Below are 17,597 nucleotides of genomic sequence, written 5' to 3' on the forward strand. Positions count from 1 at the left end.
TTATCAAATCTCGTATCTTTTATTGTCTCCTCAATTTCCCAATATAAGGTCGTGTGTGTTCCATTCGCTCGATCAATCACAATCTTCATAACACATGTTCTCCAATTTTATTTTTTTTATTACTATTTTTTCACAAAATCTTGTATAATTTTTTTTTTTTTTTTTTTTTTTGGAGGGGGTGGGGGGGGGGGGGGGGGTTATATATGTGTGGTGTTGATAATAGTTTACACAACTGAATTAAGAAAACACTTGGATAAGATTTTATAAAATTTATTGGTAGGGTCTATTTTTGAAAAAAAAAAATCTTGTTGTCATATATCTTAAAAATATACTTTTAAAAAATATAATTTTAACAACTCCAAACAATCCCTAGTCAAAAAGTGTACTTATTTGAGGTACTTATAACTTATTTTATTCTATATTTTGTGCAACTTATATATACAACATATTTATTGAAAATAACGTAAATAAATAAATTATCCGTAAGTTGAAAAATTTACTTTTGACTTTAATTTTTTTATTATCAATTTTAAATTTATAATAAGTTATAGCAAACAGGCCATTGTTATGTATTTTAAACTTCTACATAAGCCTGGAGATAATACAGGCCTATGCCATTCATTAGGCCCAAAATTGACTCCACGGACACAGTTAAAATTTAGTTTGGGCTCCACGTCAGCCCAAAAAGAATTGCATATCTTCTATTTCTTTTTGGTAGGAGATACTCATCAAGGAAGGGATCTTCTGTCCAAAACTATATCTCCCTCTTCCTCTGTCCCAGGCCACTCTTCATCACACGATCAAGTAAGAGAGACCGTGACGGTGTAGCTTGGGACAAGAAGACACTCTCCATCGCATGATCAAGTTAGAGTGATTGTATAGTAAAAAAATGGTTTGAGACAGGGTAGTCTCACCCGATCTCATCTGGTGAGAATCCCAACCTCCTCATTTGGCATACTAATATCTATATTCATAAAAAAATATAAAAAATAAAAAAAAATTGAACCCTTAGCGTCTTAAGTATGTACATCCATCAACTTCAACTCATTGCAGAATGAAAGGATATAACAATTATCATTTTTTCCCCTCAGGCTATGTTTGATTCATAAGACTAATAGTGAAAATATTAATAATCTCATCAAAGTAATGTAATATTCACTATCCAATTGGATTACTATAATAAATTATCCCCTTGTCTATTGTTTGATTTACATTGGATAAGAAAACATATAAATATAGGATTACAATTATATTTATCTTTTTTTCTAATCTTATCCTCCATCAATGTTTCTTCACAATCTTTACTTTATCGAAATTTCTTCATAAACGTGGTTTTGAATAAAATTATAAATAAATAAATAAAAGCAAAATACAAAATGCAAAATACAAAGGTCATGTTTAGTTTGTTTTTTAATTTTTTTTAAAATATAAATTAATTTGATAAAATAAATATCAAAAAATATTTCTAAAATTTTAAAAATTATTTTTAGCTTTCTAAAATATAAAATTATATAAAAATAATAAGTGTTTTAATTTTTAGTCAAAGGTAAAAGTGTTTTTTTATTTTATTTCTCAGTTCAGGATAAATAATCCCCCTACCCTATTAATACTAATTCTACAAATTTGTTGGATTAATCATCCTGAAACAAAATTTCAAAACAAACACAGGATTATTGGATCTACGGATTAATAATTTCAATCTCATATTCTAATCCTCTCAATCAAACATACCCTTAGAGTATTAAATTCATGAGACAATATGGCTTAAAAAATCAGAGGTAGTGTTTGTTGACGCAATGCCAATATGATTTCAAAAAAAAATTCTTTCAAATTGAAAGAGGATGTATTAAAAAAGGTAATTAATCAAAAGCACATTTTAGTGTACTTCTAGGTATTTGAGCTAGCAGAGTTATGCTATTACATATTATATACTAATAAAGAAAGATATACTAGCATACATGTTTTTCCTGCACTTTCCAAAGCCAATTAAGGGACTAATTGAAAGGATTCAAAGGTTGTACAGTACAACTTTTACAGCACTAGATAGCACACAATGATTAGAATAGAGCTAAACTTCTTAATGTCAAATATCACATATTTAAACTCTCTTGCAGTACTTCATAATCTAGTAATAAATACCATTGAGCTTGATGCAAAGTAAGTAAATCATGAGAAGGCGAAACCAAACTACCTAACTGAAGTACCTAAGTTGTCTTCAATTGTTCAGCATCAAGGACTTGTGAATTTCTTACTACTTCATTCCTGCAACACCAAACAAGCATCAACAATGTTATGTGTATAGAAGAACAATGAATCTTGGTTACGTATTGAATTTTTTTTTTTTCGGTGTACTTTTTTTGCGATTTTTGTTATGTGAACATAGCATTACTGCAAATCAAAATCTTAGTAACGTATAGCTTCTCTAGTATACATTGAGAGCAAATAGTAACCTTATGTGCACAGAAAAGTGTAATGAACACTTACAAATTTGGGATATATCGTGCCAAGATTTTTGTAGAACTTATTTTCTTATAAACATATTGATTTTTGTATATATATCTATATTGTGCATAGCATCACTGCAAATCAAATTCTTATCAATATTTGTATAGCTGGCCTAGAATTAAAGACTAATAAAATGAAAAATGTTTCCTCACATTGTTAGTGCCCTCAGACATCAACCCGGCTGGTGAATTTGGAATGTACCTGGCCCACTATTTCACATAAAATTAGAATAAAATTAGAAATGTAACAAAATAAAGAAGCATTTTTGTTTAGTGATCATCATGAACCAAAACACTTTGAAAAGATAACTTACATTTTTAGCAGCGGCGCTAAAAGCTTCTCGGTGTGGTTTCTCAGGATTGGCCATTTTGATACGCTGTATCTCCTCTCTTTCATTGCAGAACATACATAAAATGCAACATTTCAGACTTAAAAACAGTATCAAACAACAAAAACAATTAGGTTTAGCAATAATAGTGGGTGAAAAATCATTTGTTTTGTAGATTTTTTCTCACTTCATGAATCGATTGTAGGCAGATGGAAGTCAGTGCTTTTTCTCAGGTGCTGCAAATGCAAAACAATCCAAACATAAACCAGAAGTTATGAGATCAATTTACTTGATTGTAAGTAAATTAACACCAAAAAAAAAGAAAAAAGAAAAAAAAATGAGGGATATATATTGATGATCTACGTTTTACAACAAAGGGTGCTTTGGGAGACACTTGCTCGCTTGATGTCGATGAAGATGAGGACGAAGACTGGCCCTTCTTGATTTCACAGCCAAAACCCTACACCGATGGCGATAGACAACATTCATTAGGGAAATTTTTTTCCTTCATTATATCTTTTTCTTTTTTCAGGTCTACTACAAGTACAGAAATCAATTATAAAATTAGATACAGAATACCCATTAAAGAGACAAAATTTTACAAGATTTGTTGGTAGGTCAACTTATATATTTTGTGTCATGTTTTATGACCGATTTATGTGTTGGTAGATTTTTTTTTTGGGAAGCAAAAAACTCAAAAAATATGGTACACAAAGGCCACTGTTAGGGATAAAGCAACTGCCACAACTACCATAAGACTATAGGTGCTATAACAAGAAGTGATGTTGTATGAAGAAGAAGAGCTGTACGCAGTATGTAGAGTTAACCTGAAGACTTGTTTGATGATCAAAATATTGTCCTTGAAGTGGAGGTCTTGTGCTAAGAAAAGAGAGGTTACTGCAATGGCCACATTTCACTGTCACAGTGTCTAACAACCTTTTGCATGGAATCCCAACCTAGGAAAATAGCCAGAGAGAGATAGAGAGAGTTTATATATCTATACAATTATATAAAGCACATAACTCAAATAATTTTGATTTCCGAAAAATTACAGCAATATTAAATTTTTCTCAAATATTTATATTTGCTTAGAAGTTATTGTAAAGATATAAAAAGTAAAAAAATAACTTATGTTCACTACTGGATTCTCTTTTCACTTTCAACCACCCATGATCTCTGTATTGAGAGTTTCAATTACATACGTAGTGTGATCTCTATATATACACACATTTTATAAGCATTTTCTCTACGAGATAAAAGCACCAAAACAACAAATTAGTGTATTTAGAAAGCAACAAAGAATAGGATCACTGTTGTATTAAAAAATGAGTCAGAAAAAGTTTTTTTAAAAAAAAAGGGTCTCTTATATATCATTTATTTATATCACTGATCTACTTGATAAGATATCATTTGTTTGCATTAATTTCTTAATAAATTATCTTCAAGGAAACTAATCATAACTATTATATAGGAGCCTAGGAGGTGACACAAAAAAGTGATAAATAATCAGTAATACATCCACACACACAAGTAAAATAAAATAAAACAAATTAAATTAAATCAACAGAAGATTAAAAAGGGTTTTATTGATTGAAAGGGACAAGTTTTAGAACACAAAATTCGACCCCTCCTTTGATTATTTTTGTTTGCCTTGCCCATTGTAGCAAGGGTGATACTGAAGTCGTCGTTGAAAGAGATAGATAACATGGTTGGATAATGAATAGATAGATAGATGAGACATAGATTGATCTATGTTGTTGGCTAGCTTCTTTTATATAGAAACTAGATCTTGCACATATATAGAGGGTTTTAAGAGTGAAATTGAGTAGTTATTACAGCAAGAACAGTGTTGCAGAAGTCGCAACGAACGTAGCATAGATTGTCGGCTGGTGGAACCAAATCCATGGAAGCTTTCTCTCCACCTGAGTTCATTGATGAAGATGAAGAAAAAGATGAAGAGGAAGAGATGGTTTGAATGAAGTGAGTGGGTCCAAGATAGAAAGGGTTTGTGAATATGTAGTGTAGTAATAAATAGGTGGGAATTGTGACGTTGGAGATAGTGTCAAAAAGAAAAAAGAAAATGAAAATCTAGGATTTAAAAAATTGACAATTATTAAAATAGAATATGTGGTGGATCTTACAAATTCAAATAGTCCACGAGCCATAGACAATCCACACTCTTTATCTAAATTATAAATTTTAGAATAAAAATTTTAAAAAAAAAATCTCAATATTTGATCTTTGTATCCAAATAAATCCTAAATTTTTTATTTTGTCACTTTATAATCTTTTGATTTGTTTTTAATCTAAATTATTTATCTATTTTCATTAAGTAAAGTCGATAAAAAAAAAAAAACGATATTAGCCATTAAACTCAAATTTTGTGAACGTGTATATACTCTTTTAAGTCCAACAACATATTAGCAATCGCCTTTGCTTCTGATTCTGAGTTGGTTCAATGCGGAGTTACATGGACCACAGTTTTATCTCATGGTATGTACCATTCACTTGATCAAAACCTAGACAATTTAACTAAATCCATCTTAAAGACAATCATAACCCTTTTTGTCTATAATCATCTGCTCAGTTGCACTAAATCCCAGATGAAAAAGAAAAAAGAAAAAAAAATTGCAAAAGGAGTTGGATTTCCATACAACACAAATGAGTATATGACCATAGTTATTTCACATTGATTCCACTGTCTGTAATTTTAAGAAATTGATATTTCATTAACTTTTTTTAACCCTTCCACACCACACCCATGCAGCCAAAGGCAGAGCAGAGCTAAGTTGGGGCAGGGGAGCAATTGTTGAGTTTTAATTTTTGATTAATGATATATAAACAAAATTCTTATACAAAATGCCATTCATACATCATAAAAAATAAAAATCAATATAAAAATTTCAATGGGTCTCCAGAACCAAAAAAATACAATAAAAACTTGAGTTAATTACTTAAAAGTCCTATTTATAAATGCTATGGTAACTCAAGTTTTATCTAGGGTGTTTTGCGAAGATGGTTAAAAGTTATTTTTTAGTTATTTTTGATTTTTTTGTGAGAGAGACAAGCGGGTCGAAAGTTGGATAGTGGCTTTTAACCCACTTCCCAAAATAGAAGATGTTTTGAACCAATAAGTCCTATTTTGTAAAATTAAGAATATTATCAATTTTTTTTTCTAATTCACCGTCTGGACTGGAAGGACCCAACTCCTTGTGTTGAAATTATGGTTCATTTACACAGGCACCATCTTTGATAGTTCATACATCATTCATTCAGATATGATGTTTTTAAGTAGTCACATTTAGTGTCTGAAACTCAATAACAAACATGCTCCCATTCTTATGAAACATAAATGTATTTAAAAACAACATACCTTGTCAAGAGTAAGAGCCAAATTCTGAAGCCTTTGGTTGTAGACTCCCTCTGCCTGTCTCATACAAAAACAAAAGGGATAAATATCAACAACAGTTAACAGCAAGAATACCTCTCAATATATTACACTAATCCTAAGTTCACATGGAAAACAAAGACTAAGGGAGAACTTAGTGTGTATGTGTGTTGTTGGAAGGGAGGGGGTGCTGTCAGTAATATTCACCTGGACCTCAGCATCACTTTTTTCAACCTCAATGGAGATATCTGCAAAGTATTTCCTCTTTTCTTCCAAATTATGCCTCAAAATCTCCTCAGGAAGCTTAGTTCGTTCAAAATTGATAAATCTCACCTTCACATAAGATGAATGTTTCAGATGAACAGAATCTTTTAAAAGGCCAAACCCATAAATGCAAGCTAGATATAGCATAGATATATACCAGACGAGCTGAGTAAGTAATCAGCCAACCCGGCAATCCCCCAAGTAAACAACTTCCCAAACCAGCCCTACCCAAGTCAATATAATCTTCTTCAGATACAAAATTTAATTCACAAGCCCCTAGCAACAAGTGATGTCGATCCAGTATTCCATGCCAATCCTTCAGAACCTAGTGAATATTAGAATAAAGTTAAATGAAAATATAACTGACTTAATTTCAATAGGAAAGGAATAACCACATTTACCACCACATGAAAATACTAAAAGTAAATAAACATGGATGGTTTGCTGTAGAAACTACTCCCACTCTGAGCTTACTTTAAGGAAAGATAGGATTGTGCAATACCACTGGTTCTGAAGCTTGCCGTGTTATTTCGGAAAGGGGAAAGGAATTCATTATAGATTAAGAGTTGAGTAAGGGGGGCAGAGCTTGAAGCTCATCAGCCGCAGGAACAAGGAGCGAATCCTCCAAAAATGGAATGAGCTTACAACAGCCAGAATTCTAATGAAGCAAGCCCCTTGTACAAGGCCGGTTGAACCCCAAACTCCACGGGACCAACTAAAACTTTCTTTTCCTTTCCTTTTGCTTTTGTTTTGTCCAGTTGACAAAACTTGATGTGATATTCAGATTTGGAAATTACAGTTAAGAAAAACATATTCAAGCCCGTACCTTCTGAAAGGCTCCTTCACCCGTCAGATTCAAGTAGCTCCCACGGCAAACTTGGCTCCCACATAAACAAACTGATGCTTCATATTCTTCTTTACTCTGCAGCATAATAAGCAGACATACATTGCCAGCAATATTATAATAGTTTCTATTAACAATCACACAAATTATCACCCAGAATAGAAATAAAAATAAAAGCTTAACAAGCTCAAAACACACACCTCCGTAACAGAATTATAATCAAATGTGATCTCTTCACCATATTCAATTGGGCGTACTGCATAGATTCCAATCTGGTACTGACCATCAACAGCAGTAACTCTGCTTTCACAGAAAGGAGGAATGAGTATGCAACATTCAGACAAGCACAACTAGTCAATCATGAAGGGAAAATTTTATCAAATGATATAGAGCAAACTTGTTAAAAAAAAATAAATAAAAAAAAAAGAAGAAGAAGAAGCAAACAAACAAACATAAATCCATCAAACAGACTAGGGGTGACGGTGGGGATGGAGATGAGGATGGGAAAAGTGGGAGGAAGAAGTCAAGGAGAGCCCCAACAATGAGATTCGAATAATTGCAGGATTTTTTTTTTTTTTTTGCAAGTTCTTGAAACAATTATACAATACAACTAAATGGTTTTCGGGGTCACTTTTTGTTACTTCTAATTACTTCTTTGATAAGATGTTTGTCACTCAAACCAAGATAGAGCAATTAACCAAAAAGGGCAACAAGCTTCTGTCTACAATAGCACAAAATATGAAAGCAAAATTTGACAAGTATTGGAGGAATGGGGAGAAAATCAATCTACTTGTTTATGTTGTTATGGTTCTTGATCCCCTAAAGAAATTTAAATGTTTGAAATTTTGTTTCTTACAATTAGTTGAAAAAGTGGTGAGTGAGATGACAGGCGGATGATTCAATAAGTGTCCAAATGTCTAATTTGAGTGAAGCTTCTGGGACGAAGGTGGATGATGATTGTGATAATCTACGTCTTCTAATTGCTTCTCAATTTAGATTTTTTTTGGAGGAGAAATATACTAGCATGTGTAAGTCTGAAGAAGATAAATACTTGGCCAACTTGTGTGAAGCTTCTAATGAAGAGAATTTTGATATATTGGGATCATGGAAGGTCAATTCTTCGAAGTAAAGAGTGTGGTCGACAATACCCATCTATACAGTTGTTTCTCAGCCTTTTGTTTGGGAAGACACATACTTGATTCATTCCGTAATTCATATCTCCCATGATGCTAGAGATTCTGATTTGTGCACGGAATTGACTTCATTGCTTCTGAGTTGGCCTTTAGTACAGGACACATAGTTGATCCATTTGATTTATGTACACAATTGGCTTCAAACAACATATCCCATTTCTCTTCGAAAGGCAATGGATGATGTTGAGTAATTTATATAATACAAATTTTGGATTATTTCTATAAGTATGCTATGTACTATTCAATGAAAACTCTCTACTAAACATGTATATAAATATATAAAATTATATATATCATATAATCATATTAAATGAAATGAATCTTACTATTCCCGATTAACTATTTTAGCAATAAGATTCACAATTCCATTCGTGATTTGACAATAATAGCTATAATTCATAGCTTCAAACAATCACAAAAATCAACAAAATTCCAAGATGCAAAAATGAAAAATTCAAGAGATTCAATTTGCTAACCAATTTTTAGTTTTTATCTCTCCTAGGGGTTACCTGTATAAATTTTTTGAATACCAACAAAAGCATACACCCACTAAGAATCACGGACACGGAAATTTTCAAAAAATGTTTTTCAAAAAATGCAAAACACGGGCATGTGCGCACAAAATATAAAATTTTATATATTTGTTATATGTCATATATATATGAAAATATCATTCCAAGAAAATAAACAAATATAATATAACACTAATTTCTATAAATTGACATTGTTTTTCTTTTTATCATCATATTCTAAGTTATTTTGTTTAAACTTATAATTAGTTTCATGTGTCTAACCAATGAACGCGTGTGTTTAAATAATGGAAACGTGTGTCCTCCAAGTGTCCCAAGAGTGTATGGGACTAAATTTTTTTTAAAAAAAACTAAGACCCATTTGGATGAGTGTCAGACACGCCAAGAAGTGTCCCACACGAACACGCCACATTTTTAGAAGTGTCCGTGCTTCTTAGCCACCCACAACACGAACTCAAAGATGATGTTTTAATGCTATTCAACACACAAATGGTCCAATGGGAGCAAGAATTTCCAAGAACATTTTGTTTCCAAGCAAAAGAGTCGTTTTCAAGTAGTGTACAACCGATTACATATTAGAGGAGCCAAACAGGCAGGTTTAGGCCGGTCAAAATAGGTTATGCATTTAAAACAACTCAGCCCAAATCTGCCCATATAATAAACGGGCTTAAACGGGTTGCTTTGGACTGAACAAATGAACATGAACAACACATTTACTTCATTAATTTTTATTTCAAAAATTACAACAAATTTATTCAGTGAATTTTAAATAATAAAAAAATAAAAATAAAAAAACAACTTATTTTGATTTTTTTAAAAAGATTTTCATATAAATAATAATAATATAAAAATAATTAATCTTTGCAAACTTCTTGCTATTTTTACTTTTTGAGAATATTACAGCAAAAATGAACAATGAAAAAATGGAAACACAGGCTCTAGATTAAATCAACAAGAACATAGAGGATGTTATTCTCCGAGCTAATAGATTGGGTGTTCTACATTGCTTAAGGTTGCTCTCCCTCTACTTCTTTCTCGATCCTCTGCTTCATTATAGTATTTACTGGGTTTGTCTTCAGGTTCTCAAGCTATTCTCAGACTATGTGGTGCTGGTGCTGGTGCTGGTGCTGCTGGGGGAGGTGGAGTAGCGGTGGCAGCAGCAATGGTGGTGTTGGTGCTGGTGCTGGTGCTGGTGCTGGTGCTGGTGCTGGTGCTGGTGGAGTGGCAGCGACAGTGGTGGTGGAGTTGCAATGGAGATGATAGTGTTGGTGTGGTGGAGGAAGTGGTATCCGTTTAAATGGTTTAAACGGATACCATGTCCAACCCATTTAAGCCCAATTTTAATTGGGTTTGTAAAATGCAACCCATTTATGAATTTGGACAGGTTTAGACCGGCTTTTAATGGGTGTAATTGGAGACAAAACTTCAAGTTCATTTTAAGCAACAATATATACATGCTCACTATTGATAAGTTGAATAGTTACTTCTAAAATTTTGTATTTTTCCTCTTTGGAGATACACTTTCCAATAATGTGTGCAACAAAAAACACCATCAAAAATTCGTGAATAAGCAATCATACAGCCATGCATTTCACAGAGAGGGGACATGAATACAAGTATATATCACTTACTTTGCTTCACAATTAGGGCGACATGAATGACAAATTCGACTTGCGTAGTTTGCTTTGTGCATCGCATCAACAACAACTAAATCATACCCATCAGCATCACCCTGGCAAATAAGAGCACACGATCAAATGAACAAGTTCAAACAATCAAGAAGAAACACAAGGTCGTAACAACTCAAGCACAAAATTTGTTCAAGTAAAGCATAAAGTGCACCTTTGGCCGCTCAAGATAAATGTTGTAGAACTCTGGCGCTGGATCTTTAGAACTTTTTTGCAAAGAACGAATCCCATCTTGCTTCTCAAACCATTTCCAACCAGGATAAACCTATAACCATAAAAAGGAAAAGTATTTGCTTCCCCAATCAAACTAGGTTTCCTAGCTACTACGTAACTCAAGAAGCACTTTTTGCTTTTGAAAAAGGGGAACATGAAGAAGGAATGACTATCAGCCAAAGGCCTAAGCTGTTTGCTTGCCAGGGCAATTCAAGTGTAACTGTCCAATGAACGACAATAAAAAATGCTCTATTGATGGTTCATCCTCAAAGCTAATGTTAATCTAAGTAATTTTAATACAACAACAATAACAATATTTACTAGTAGACAAATTTATCAAACTGAATATCCACATCAAACTATAGCAGAACTATATAAAAGATAGGCCTGAAACTGATATCATTAGAATGGAGCACATACTTTCTACATAATAGAAACTTGCCAAAAAAGGCCTTCCCCATTCTGGCCCCCGAAATTGAGGGCACTGACAAGATATAATCAATAAGTAGCCCCAAATTCACAACAGAAAGGTTCCCAATCAAGGTTGAAGCACAAAAGGGGAGTTAGTTAAATGAGTTCACTAGAAAAACTATGGTGATGTATACTCTAGAAACTGTCCTACTATGATATGCAACCTGGAATTGAGGACTCGGTAAATGCTGCAACAGTGAAGAATCTCCCCAGTATCTACTTTGTGGACCAAAGAGTTAGTTATCTAGAATAATAAGAACTTACAGCCCTTCGACTAAAGGGGAACATACAGATTCATACTGCATTTTTGACAAACCACCAAATCAGGTACTGACACAAATTACTTGGGTAGAACTCACCCTTGAAAACCGTCTTGCAAGGGGAGGACACCCAAGATGCTGCATAGGTGCATCCGATCTCATACTTGACGTGGTGGCTGACTCTGATACCAAATGATACAAACCACTTGGGAACAACTCACCATTGAAAACTGACTTGCAGGGAGAGGGTCTTGAAGAGGCTTATACGCACACAACCAAGGCTTTTGTTGACCGATGTGAAATCGTAACAAATGCCAAAAAAAAAATCACCAGATCAAAAGAAAGAACTTCATTTGCACAGTGGTACTAAACAAATACTGGGACTAGCTATATACGTAAGCAAACATAAGAAATTGAATCAGACAAAAACAATTCATGGGTGGCTTTCATTCAATCACAGCCCAAGGCCATCTTTAAAAAAATAAAATAAAATAATAATAATACCTTAAGATTGCTCATTCAGTCATAAAGAAAAATAAATTGAGCTAATGAGGATATATTGAGACTAAAAATACCTTTAATAGAAGGCCATCCTTGGCCAGCTTATAATTGCTGTCAGCATGATTTTTAGCCACAACATGCTCGTCTGCCCAAAATATGTACCACTTCGCCCAATCAACAGTCTTGTTATAAGGAGCTTCACATAGTTTTCTGCTCCCAACCATATATACAAACCAAACTCATAAGACTGCAGAAAAGAAAAACCAAACAAAATGGGGAACAAAAGTATTAATACCCCATCAAGCCAATGAGAGAACCGCCTGACAAAGCAATGGCAAAAACACCCCTCTCCTTCACTGACACCTCCGACATAAAACTTTTTAAGGAACTCTAGTACAAAGCAACCAGCTCCAGTTAGAAGATATGTGAATGCATTTCAATCCATATTTGTTCTACAAAAATAATAATAAAAGAATGAAAATGGCTCCATCAAAGTTATACAAATCTCTTCTCTAGGGTAATAGGATAAAGCATAAGAAAATACATGGAAAATATTCCGAAAAAACTAGTTTTGAAACAAAGAAAATGTATCATATTCCCAAAACTACATGTGGACTGCACTCCCAGTGCCATTTATCTTTGTTTTGGGCCTTGGTGTCATCTCCTTTCAAAAGGATACCTTTGTGTTTTATTTCTAGAGATTGGAGAGCCATTTGTTATTTGTTATTTGTAATTTGCTCTCCACATTTCTTTTTGGTGGATTCATTGTCCTCCCTTTTTCTTGTGTTTCTTGTCTTACTCTGTTCAGTAATATTTCTCCATAGCATATCCAAAAAAAAAAAAAAACTGCACTCTGACTGCTCACCGTGTCATAGAATGAGGTACCATCGTGAATGCCACCTTGAACTAACTTGATTTGAGTTGCAGGATATCATTTGTCGGTTCACAAGACAAACCTAGCATGCAAAATTGCCCTTGCTAATTGTATCCTCCCAACCCCCCCCCCCCCGCCCCGCCCCTCCCCCAACCCAACCCCCCAACCCCCCCGCCCCGCCCCGCCCCCCCAACCCAACCCCCCCACCCCCCCCCCAACCCACCCCTCACGTCACACACGTCACTCCCGTCACACACGTCACTCCCGTCACACCCGTCACACACGTCACTCCCGTCACACCCGTCACACACGTCACTCCCGTCACACACGTCACACCCGTCACTCCCGTCACACACGTCACTCCCGTCACACCCGTCACTCCCGTCACACATGTCACACCCGTCACACCCGTCACTCCCGTCACACACGTCACTCCCGTCACACCCGTCACTTCCCTCCCCTTCCCTCACTCCCCTCTCGTCACTCACGTCACACCCGTCACTCCCATCCCCTCCTCTCACTCCCCTCACGTCACTCTCGTCACTCCCGTCACTCCCCTCCCCTCCCCTCACGTCACTCCCGTCACTCCCCTCACGTCACACCCGTCACTCCCCTCCTCTCCCCTCACTCCCCTCACGTCACACCCGTCACTCCCGTCCCCTCACGTCACTCCCGACACTCCCCTCCCCTCACGTCACTCCCCTCACGTCACACCCGTCACTCCCCTCCTCTCCCCTCACTCCCCTCACGTCACACCCGTCACTCCCCTCCCCTCACGTCACTCCCGACACTCCCCTCCCCTCACGTCACTCACGTCACTCCCCTCACCTCACGTCACTCCCCTCCCCTCCCGTCACTCCCCTCACTCACGTCACTCCCCTTCCCTCCCCTCACGTCACTCCCGACACTTCCCTCCCCTCACGTCACTCCCGACACTTCCCTCCCCTCACGTCACACCCGTCACTCCCTTCCTCTCCCCTCACTCCCCTCACGTCACACCCGTCACTCCCCTCCCCTCACGTCACTCCCGTCACTCCCCTCACTCCCCTCCCCTCCCCTCACATCACTCCCCTCCCCTCACGACACTCCCGTCACTCCCCTCCCCTCACGTCACTCCCCTCACGTCACTCCCATCACTCCCCTCACTCACGTCACTCCCCTTCCCTCCCGTCACTCGCGTCACTCCCCTCACTTGCGTCCTCCCATCACTCCCGTCACTCGCGTCACTCCCCTCCCCTCCCGTCACTCCCCTCACTCACGTCACTCCCCTCCCCTCACTCCACTCCCCTCGCTGAGTGGTGGTGGTGGTGGTGGTGGTGGTGGTGGTGGAATAGGGGGAGGTGTTGGTGGTGGTATAGGTGGTGGCAGGGGTGTTGGTGGTGGAATAGGGGGAGGTGTTGGTGGTGTTGGAGGAGGTGTTGGTGGTGGTGGTGGTGGTGGTGTTGGAGGAGGCGTTGGTGGTGGTATAGGTGGTGGTGGTGGTGTTGGAGGAGGTATTGGTGGTGGCGGTGGTGGTATTGGTGGGGGCATAGGTGGTAGTGGTGGTGTTGGAGGAGGCCGTTGGTGGTGGTATAGGTACTGGCGGGGGTATCGGTGGTGGTGTAGGTAGTGGTGGTGCTATTGGAGGAGTTGGTGGTGGTGGTGGTGGTGGTGGTGGTGGTGGTGGTGGAGGAGGTATTGGCGGCTCTGTTATGAAAGCTCCCTCCCCCTCCCTCTGTATCAAAGCTCCCTCCCCCTCCCCTTTCAATCGCTGCCTCCCCTCCCCTCCCCTCCCCTCCCCTATATATGAAACTCAGAAAATAAAAATAAAAATAAAAATAAATTCAAAATTACCTCCGTATGGCAGACGGCGGGAAGCTGAGATGGAAGGAAGCCTCATACGTCGCGGATTTCATGGTGATTGGCGGCATCATCGCCGCGACTTGATTCTTTTCCTTAGTCAGTTCACCCCCTTCCTGCTGATCCTGCTGTGCCGTAAAACGGCACAGTTTCACCATATTTTTTTTTTTTTTTTTTTTTTTTTCTCTCATGTTGTTACTATGTTTTTTTAAACTCTAAAATATTAAAAAATAAATAAATAATTTAAGAGTTAAACCTAAACTCTAAAATTTAAAAAAAAAAATTTAAAAATTAAACCCTAAATCCTAAACCCTAAAATAAAAAAATAAAAAAATAAAAAAATTTATATCAAACCATATATATATTCATATACTTTATATTTCTAAACCATATATATATTTTCAACATGTCATATATCAAACATGAGCTCAAAATGAAACAACACGAATTTGTTCAGTGCAACTTATTATAAATTAAAAATTGATAATCAAAAATAAAAATTAAAGTATTCATTTCTTAGTTTAAATTATTTTTACATAATAAATTAAAAGCAAAAGTTTAATCAAATAATTTGTCAAAAACTTTTAGAATAAAAAAAAGTATAATCAATTAAGATAAACCGCATTAAACCGTCCCGATTACATGTAATAATAAACAAATGGAGTTCTAAAATCGATCATTGAATGAGAAGTTTATAAATACATTTTTTTCACAAAATCACATGGAAGGAGATTGGACTAAAAATATGGCCCAATTATAAATCAGCCTGTTGAGCCTGAGCTTCCGACCCATACTATAAGCTTGTTTTGGTAGCAAAAATATCAAAAAATAAATAAATAATTTAAGAATTAAACCTAAACTCTAAAATAAAAAAAAATAAATTTTAAAAATTAAACCCTAAATCCTAAACCCTAAAATAAAAAAATAAAAAAATAAAAAAATTTATATCAAACCATATATATCAATAATCACCAGCAAATCATTCTATACATGTAGGAGTTAAATTTAGGCAGATCTAATCCGAGCAACTCAAACACAGATGGAATGTTTTTAAAATTTAAATAACATATTTTCAAATTTTGTGTATAATTGGAGAAAATTTTAAAAGTCCGTATTAAATTTGAGATGAACTTTGGCAAATGCACACAATTTCATACAATTTGAAGCTCAAAATAATTGGCCATCCTAAGTCTGAGTACAAAAAAATAAATAAATAAATAAAAAGAAAAAAAAAAGGTGCAAAAATTTGTATTTTTCACAATTTTACATAAATACTAAATCTAAGAGCATCTCTAATGGTAAATGTTATTATAGCATCTCCAAAGACATACTATAATAGCAAATTGTCAAATTATAGCAATAGTGCTCCAATGATACAAAGCCTTTTTGACAAATCCCAACTGAAGCCGAGGTTGGACAACTGTCTTGGCTGGTCGATCAACCGAAAGACCGGGTGGTCGACCGGTGGATGAAATTTTGCTGAGTTATGCAGAAACAGAGAGCTTGTCAACCGCGGTTGGTTTGCTGGGAAGGATGAAAAAGGAAGGGAAAAAAGAAAAAAAAGGAAGGATACAGTTCGTTTTGGATGAATTGACACATTTGGCATTTGCCAAATTTAACAGCTCCAATGGCAAATTATTGAAGAATCACTTTTGCACCAAAATTGTTATATTAAGCAGCTCTAATAACAAACTATTGAAGGCTCTATTTAAAGCAATAAAATTTAGAAACATTAATTTGGCTTTAAAAAATGACTTTTCCCAAATCAATTGTATTACAAAATCAACGAGATTAGCATATTGATCCAAAGTAAAAATAACAAAAGAATAAAAAAATGTTTTTGATCCATTGATTTTTTTTACATGAAATTTGAAATTAGCCTTACAATTTCGGTTTTATTAATAATTTTGGGTTGTCAATTTTTACTGTCTCATTTTTGATATATTAAGCGAATGCAAAATTTTAAAAGAGAAAAAATTGTTATAGAAAATTCATAAAGAATCGCTCACTAAAATAATATAGGGTAATATTTTTACAATTAACAATCATCTCGGTATATTATTTACTTTGATAAATTCACTTCAGCGTCATTAGTTTTTGAATAATACTATATGCATCAATTGTGTACTAATTAATGTACCAATTGATGATATAGCATAATTTAAGAGATTTGTGGTACTTGTAATTTGTATAATGAGTGAGGCTAATAATAATGTCATAACTAGTGTTAGTACACTAGTTGATACACTAATTGATACATGTAGTACCACAGTTAGTTTTTATACAAGTTAGTTTTGTAATTTTTTCTTATGGCATTAAATTTTTGGGTAAATTACAAATACACTCCTGAAATTTGCTTAAAATACAAATTGTTCCCTGTGGTTTGAAAAATTACAAATACCCCCTTATTAGAATTTTTTATTTAACAGGATTAATTAAAAAAATGAAATTTATAATTGCTCTCCTGTATAATAATAAAATTACCTGAATTATTAATAGAAACATATTTTTAACACCATTAAAAACTATTAATTGACTTGATGATTTATTAATAAAAGGGGTAATTTGTTATGAAATTAGAAATTTCAGAAGTTAGAATGTAATTTTTAAAACTATAGGAAGTAATTCGTATTTCAATCTAATCTCAGATATTGTATTTGTAATTTACCTTAAATTTTTTTATATTTTTTGAAAAGCAT

At 35.1% G+C, this 17,597-nt stretch overlaps 1 protein-coding gene across 1 annotated transcript; it reads right to left on the reverse strand.

Moving 5' to 3' along the window:
* Positions 1-1,957: 1,957 nt before the first annotated feature.
* On the reverse strand, positions 1,958-15,056 carry LOC145814114 (histone-lysine N-methyltransferase ATXR3-like). The gene is made up of 15 exons (XM_082910642.1): positions 14,893-15,056; positions 12,260-12,395; positions 10,895-11,005; positions 10,684-10,784; positions 7,530-7,629; positions 7,312-7,407; positions 6,643-6,810; positions 6,429-6,554; positions 6,207-6,260; positions 3,661-3,789; positions 3,197-3,293; positions 3,021-3,069; positions 2,819-2,894; positions 2,658-2,714; positions 1,958-2,262 (listed from the first exon to the last, which is right to left on the reverse strand). Exons 1-12 carry the CDS (start codon positions 15,054-15,056, stop codon positions 3,050-3,052), a joined length of 1,302 nt encoding a protein of 433 aa, XP_082766768.1. The 3' UTR covers positions 1,958-2,262; positions 2,658-2,714; positions 2,819-2,894; positions 3,021-3,049.
* Between the last annotated feature and the right edge of the window lie 2,541 nt (positions 15,057-17,597).

Source organism: Camellia sinensis, unplaced genomic scaffold (genome assembly GCF_055761805.1).
Source record: "Camellia sinensis isolate YWXY unplaced genomic scaffold, ASM5576180v1 Unanchor1, whole genome shotgun sequence".
Taxonomy (NCBI): Eukaryota; Viridiplantae; Streptophyta; class Magnoliopsida; order Ericales; family Theaceae; genus Camellia; species Camellia sinensis.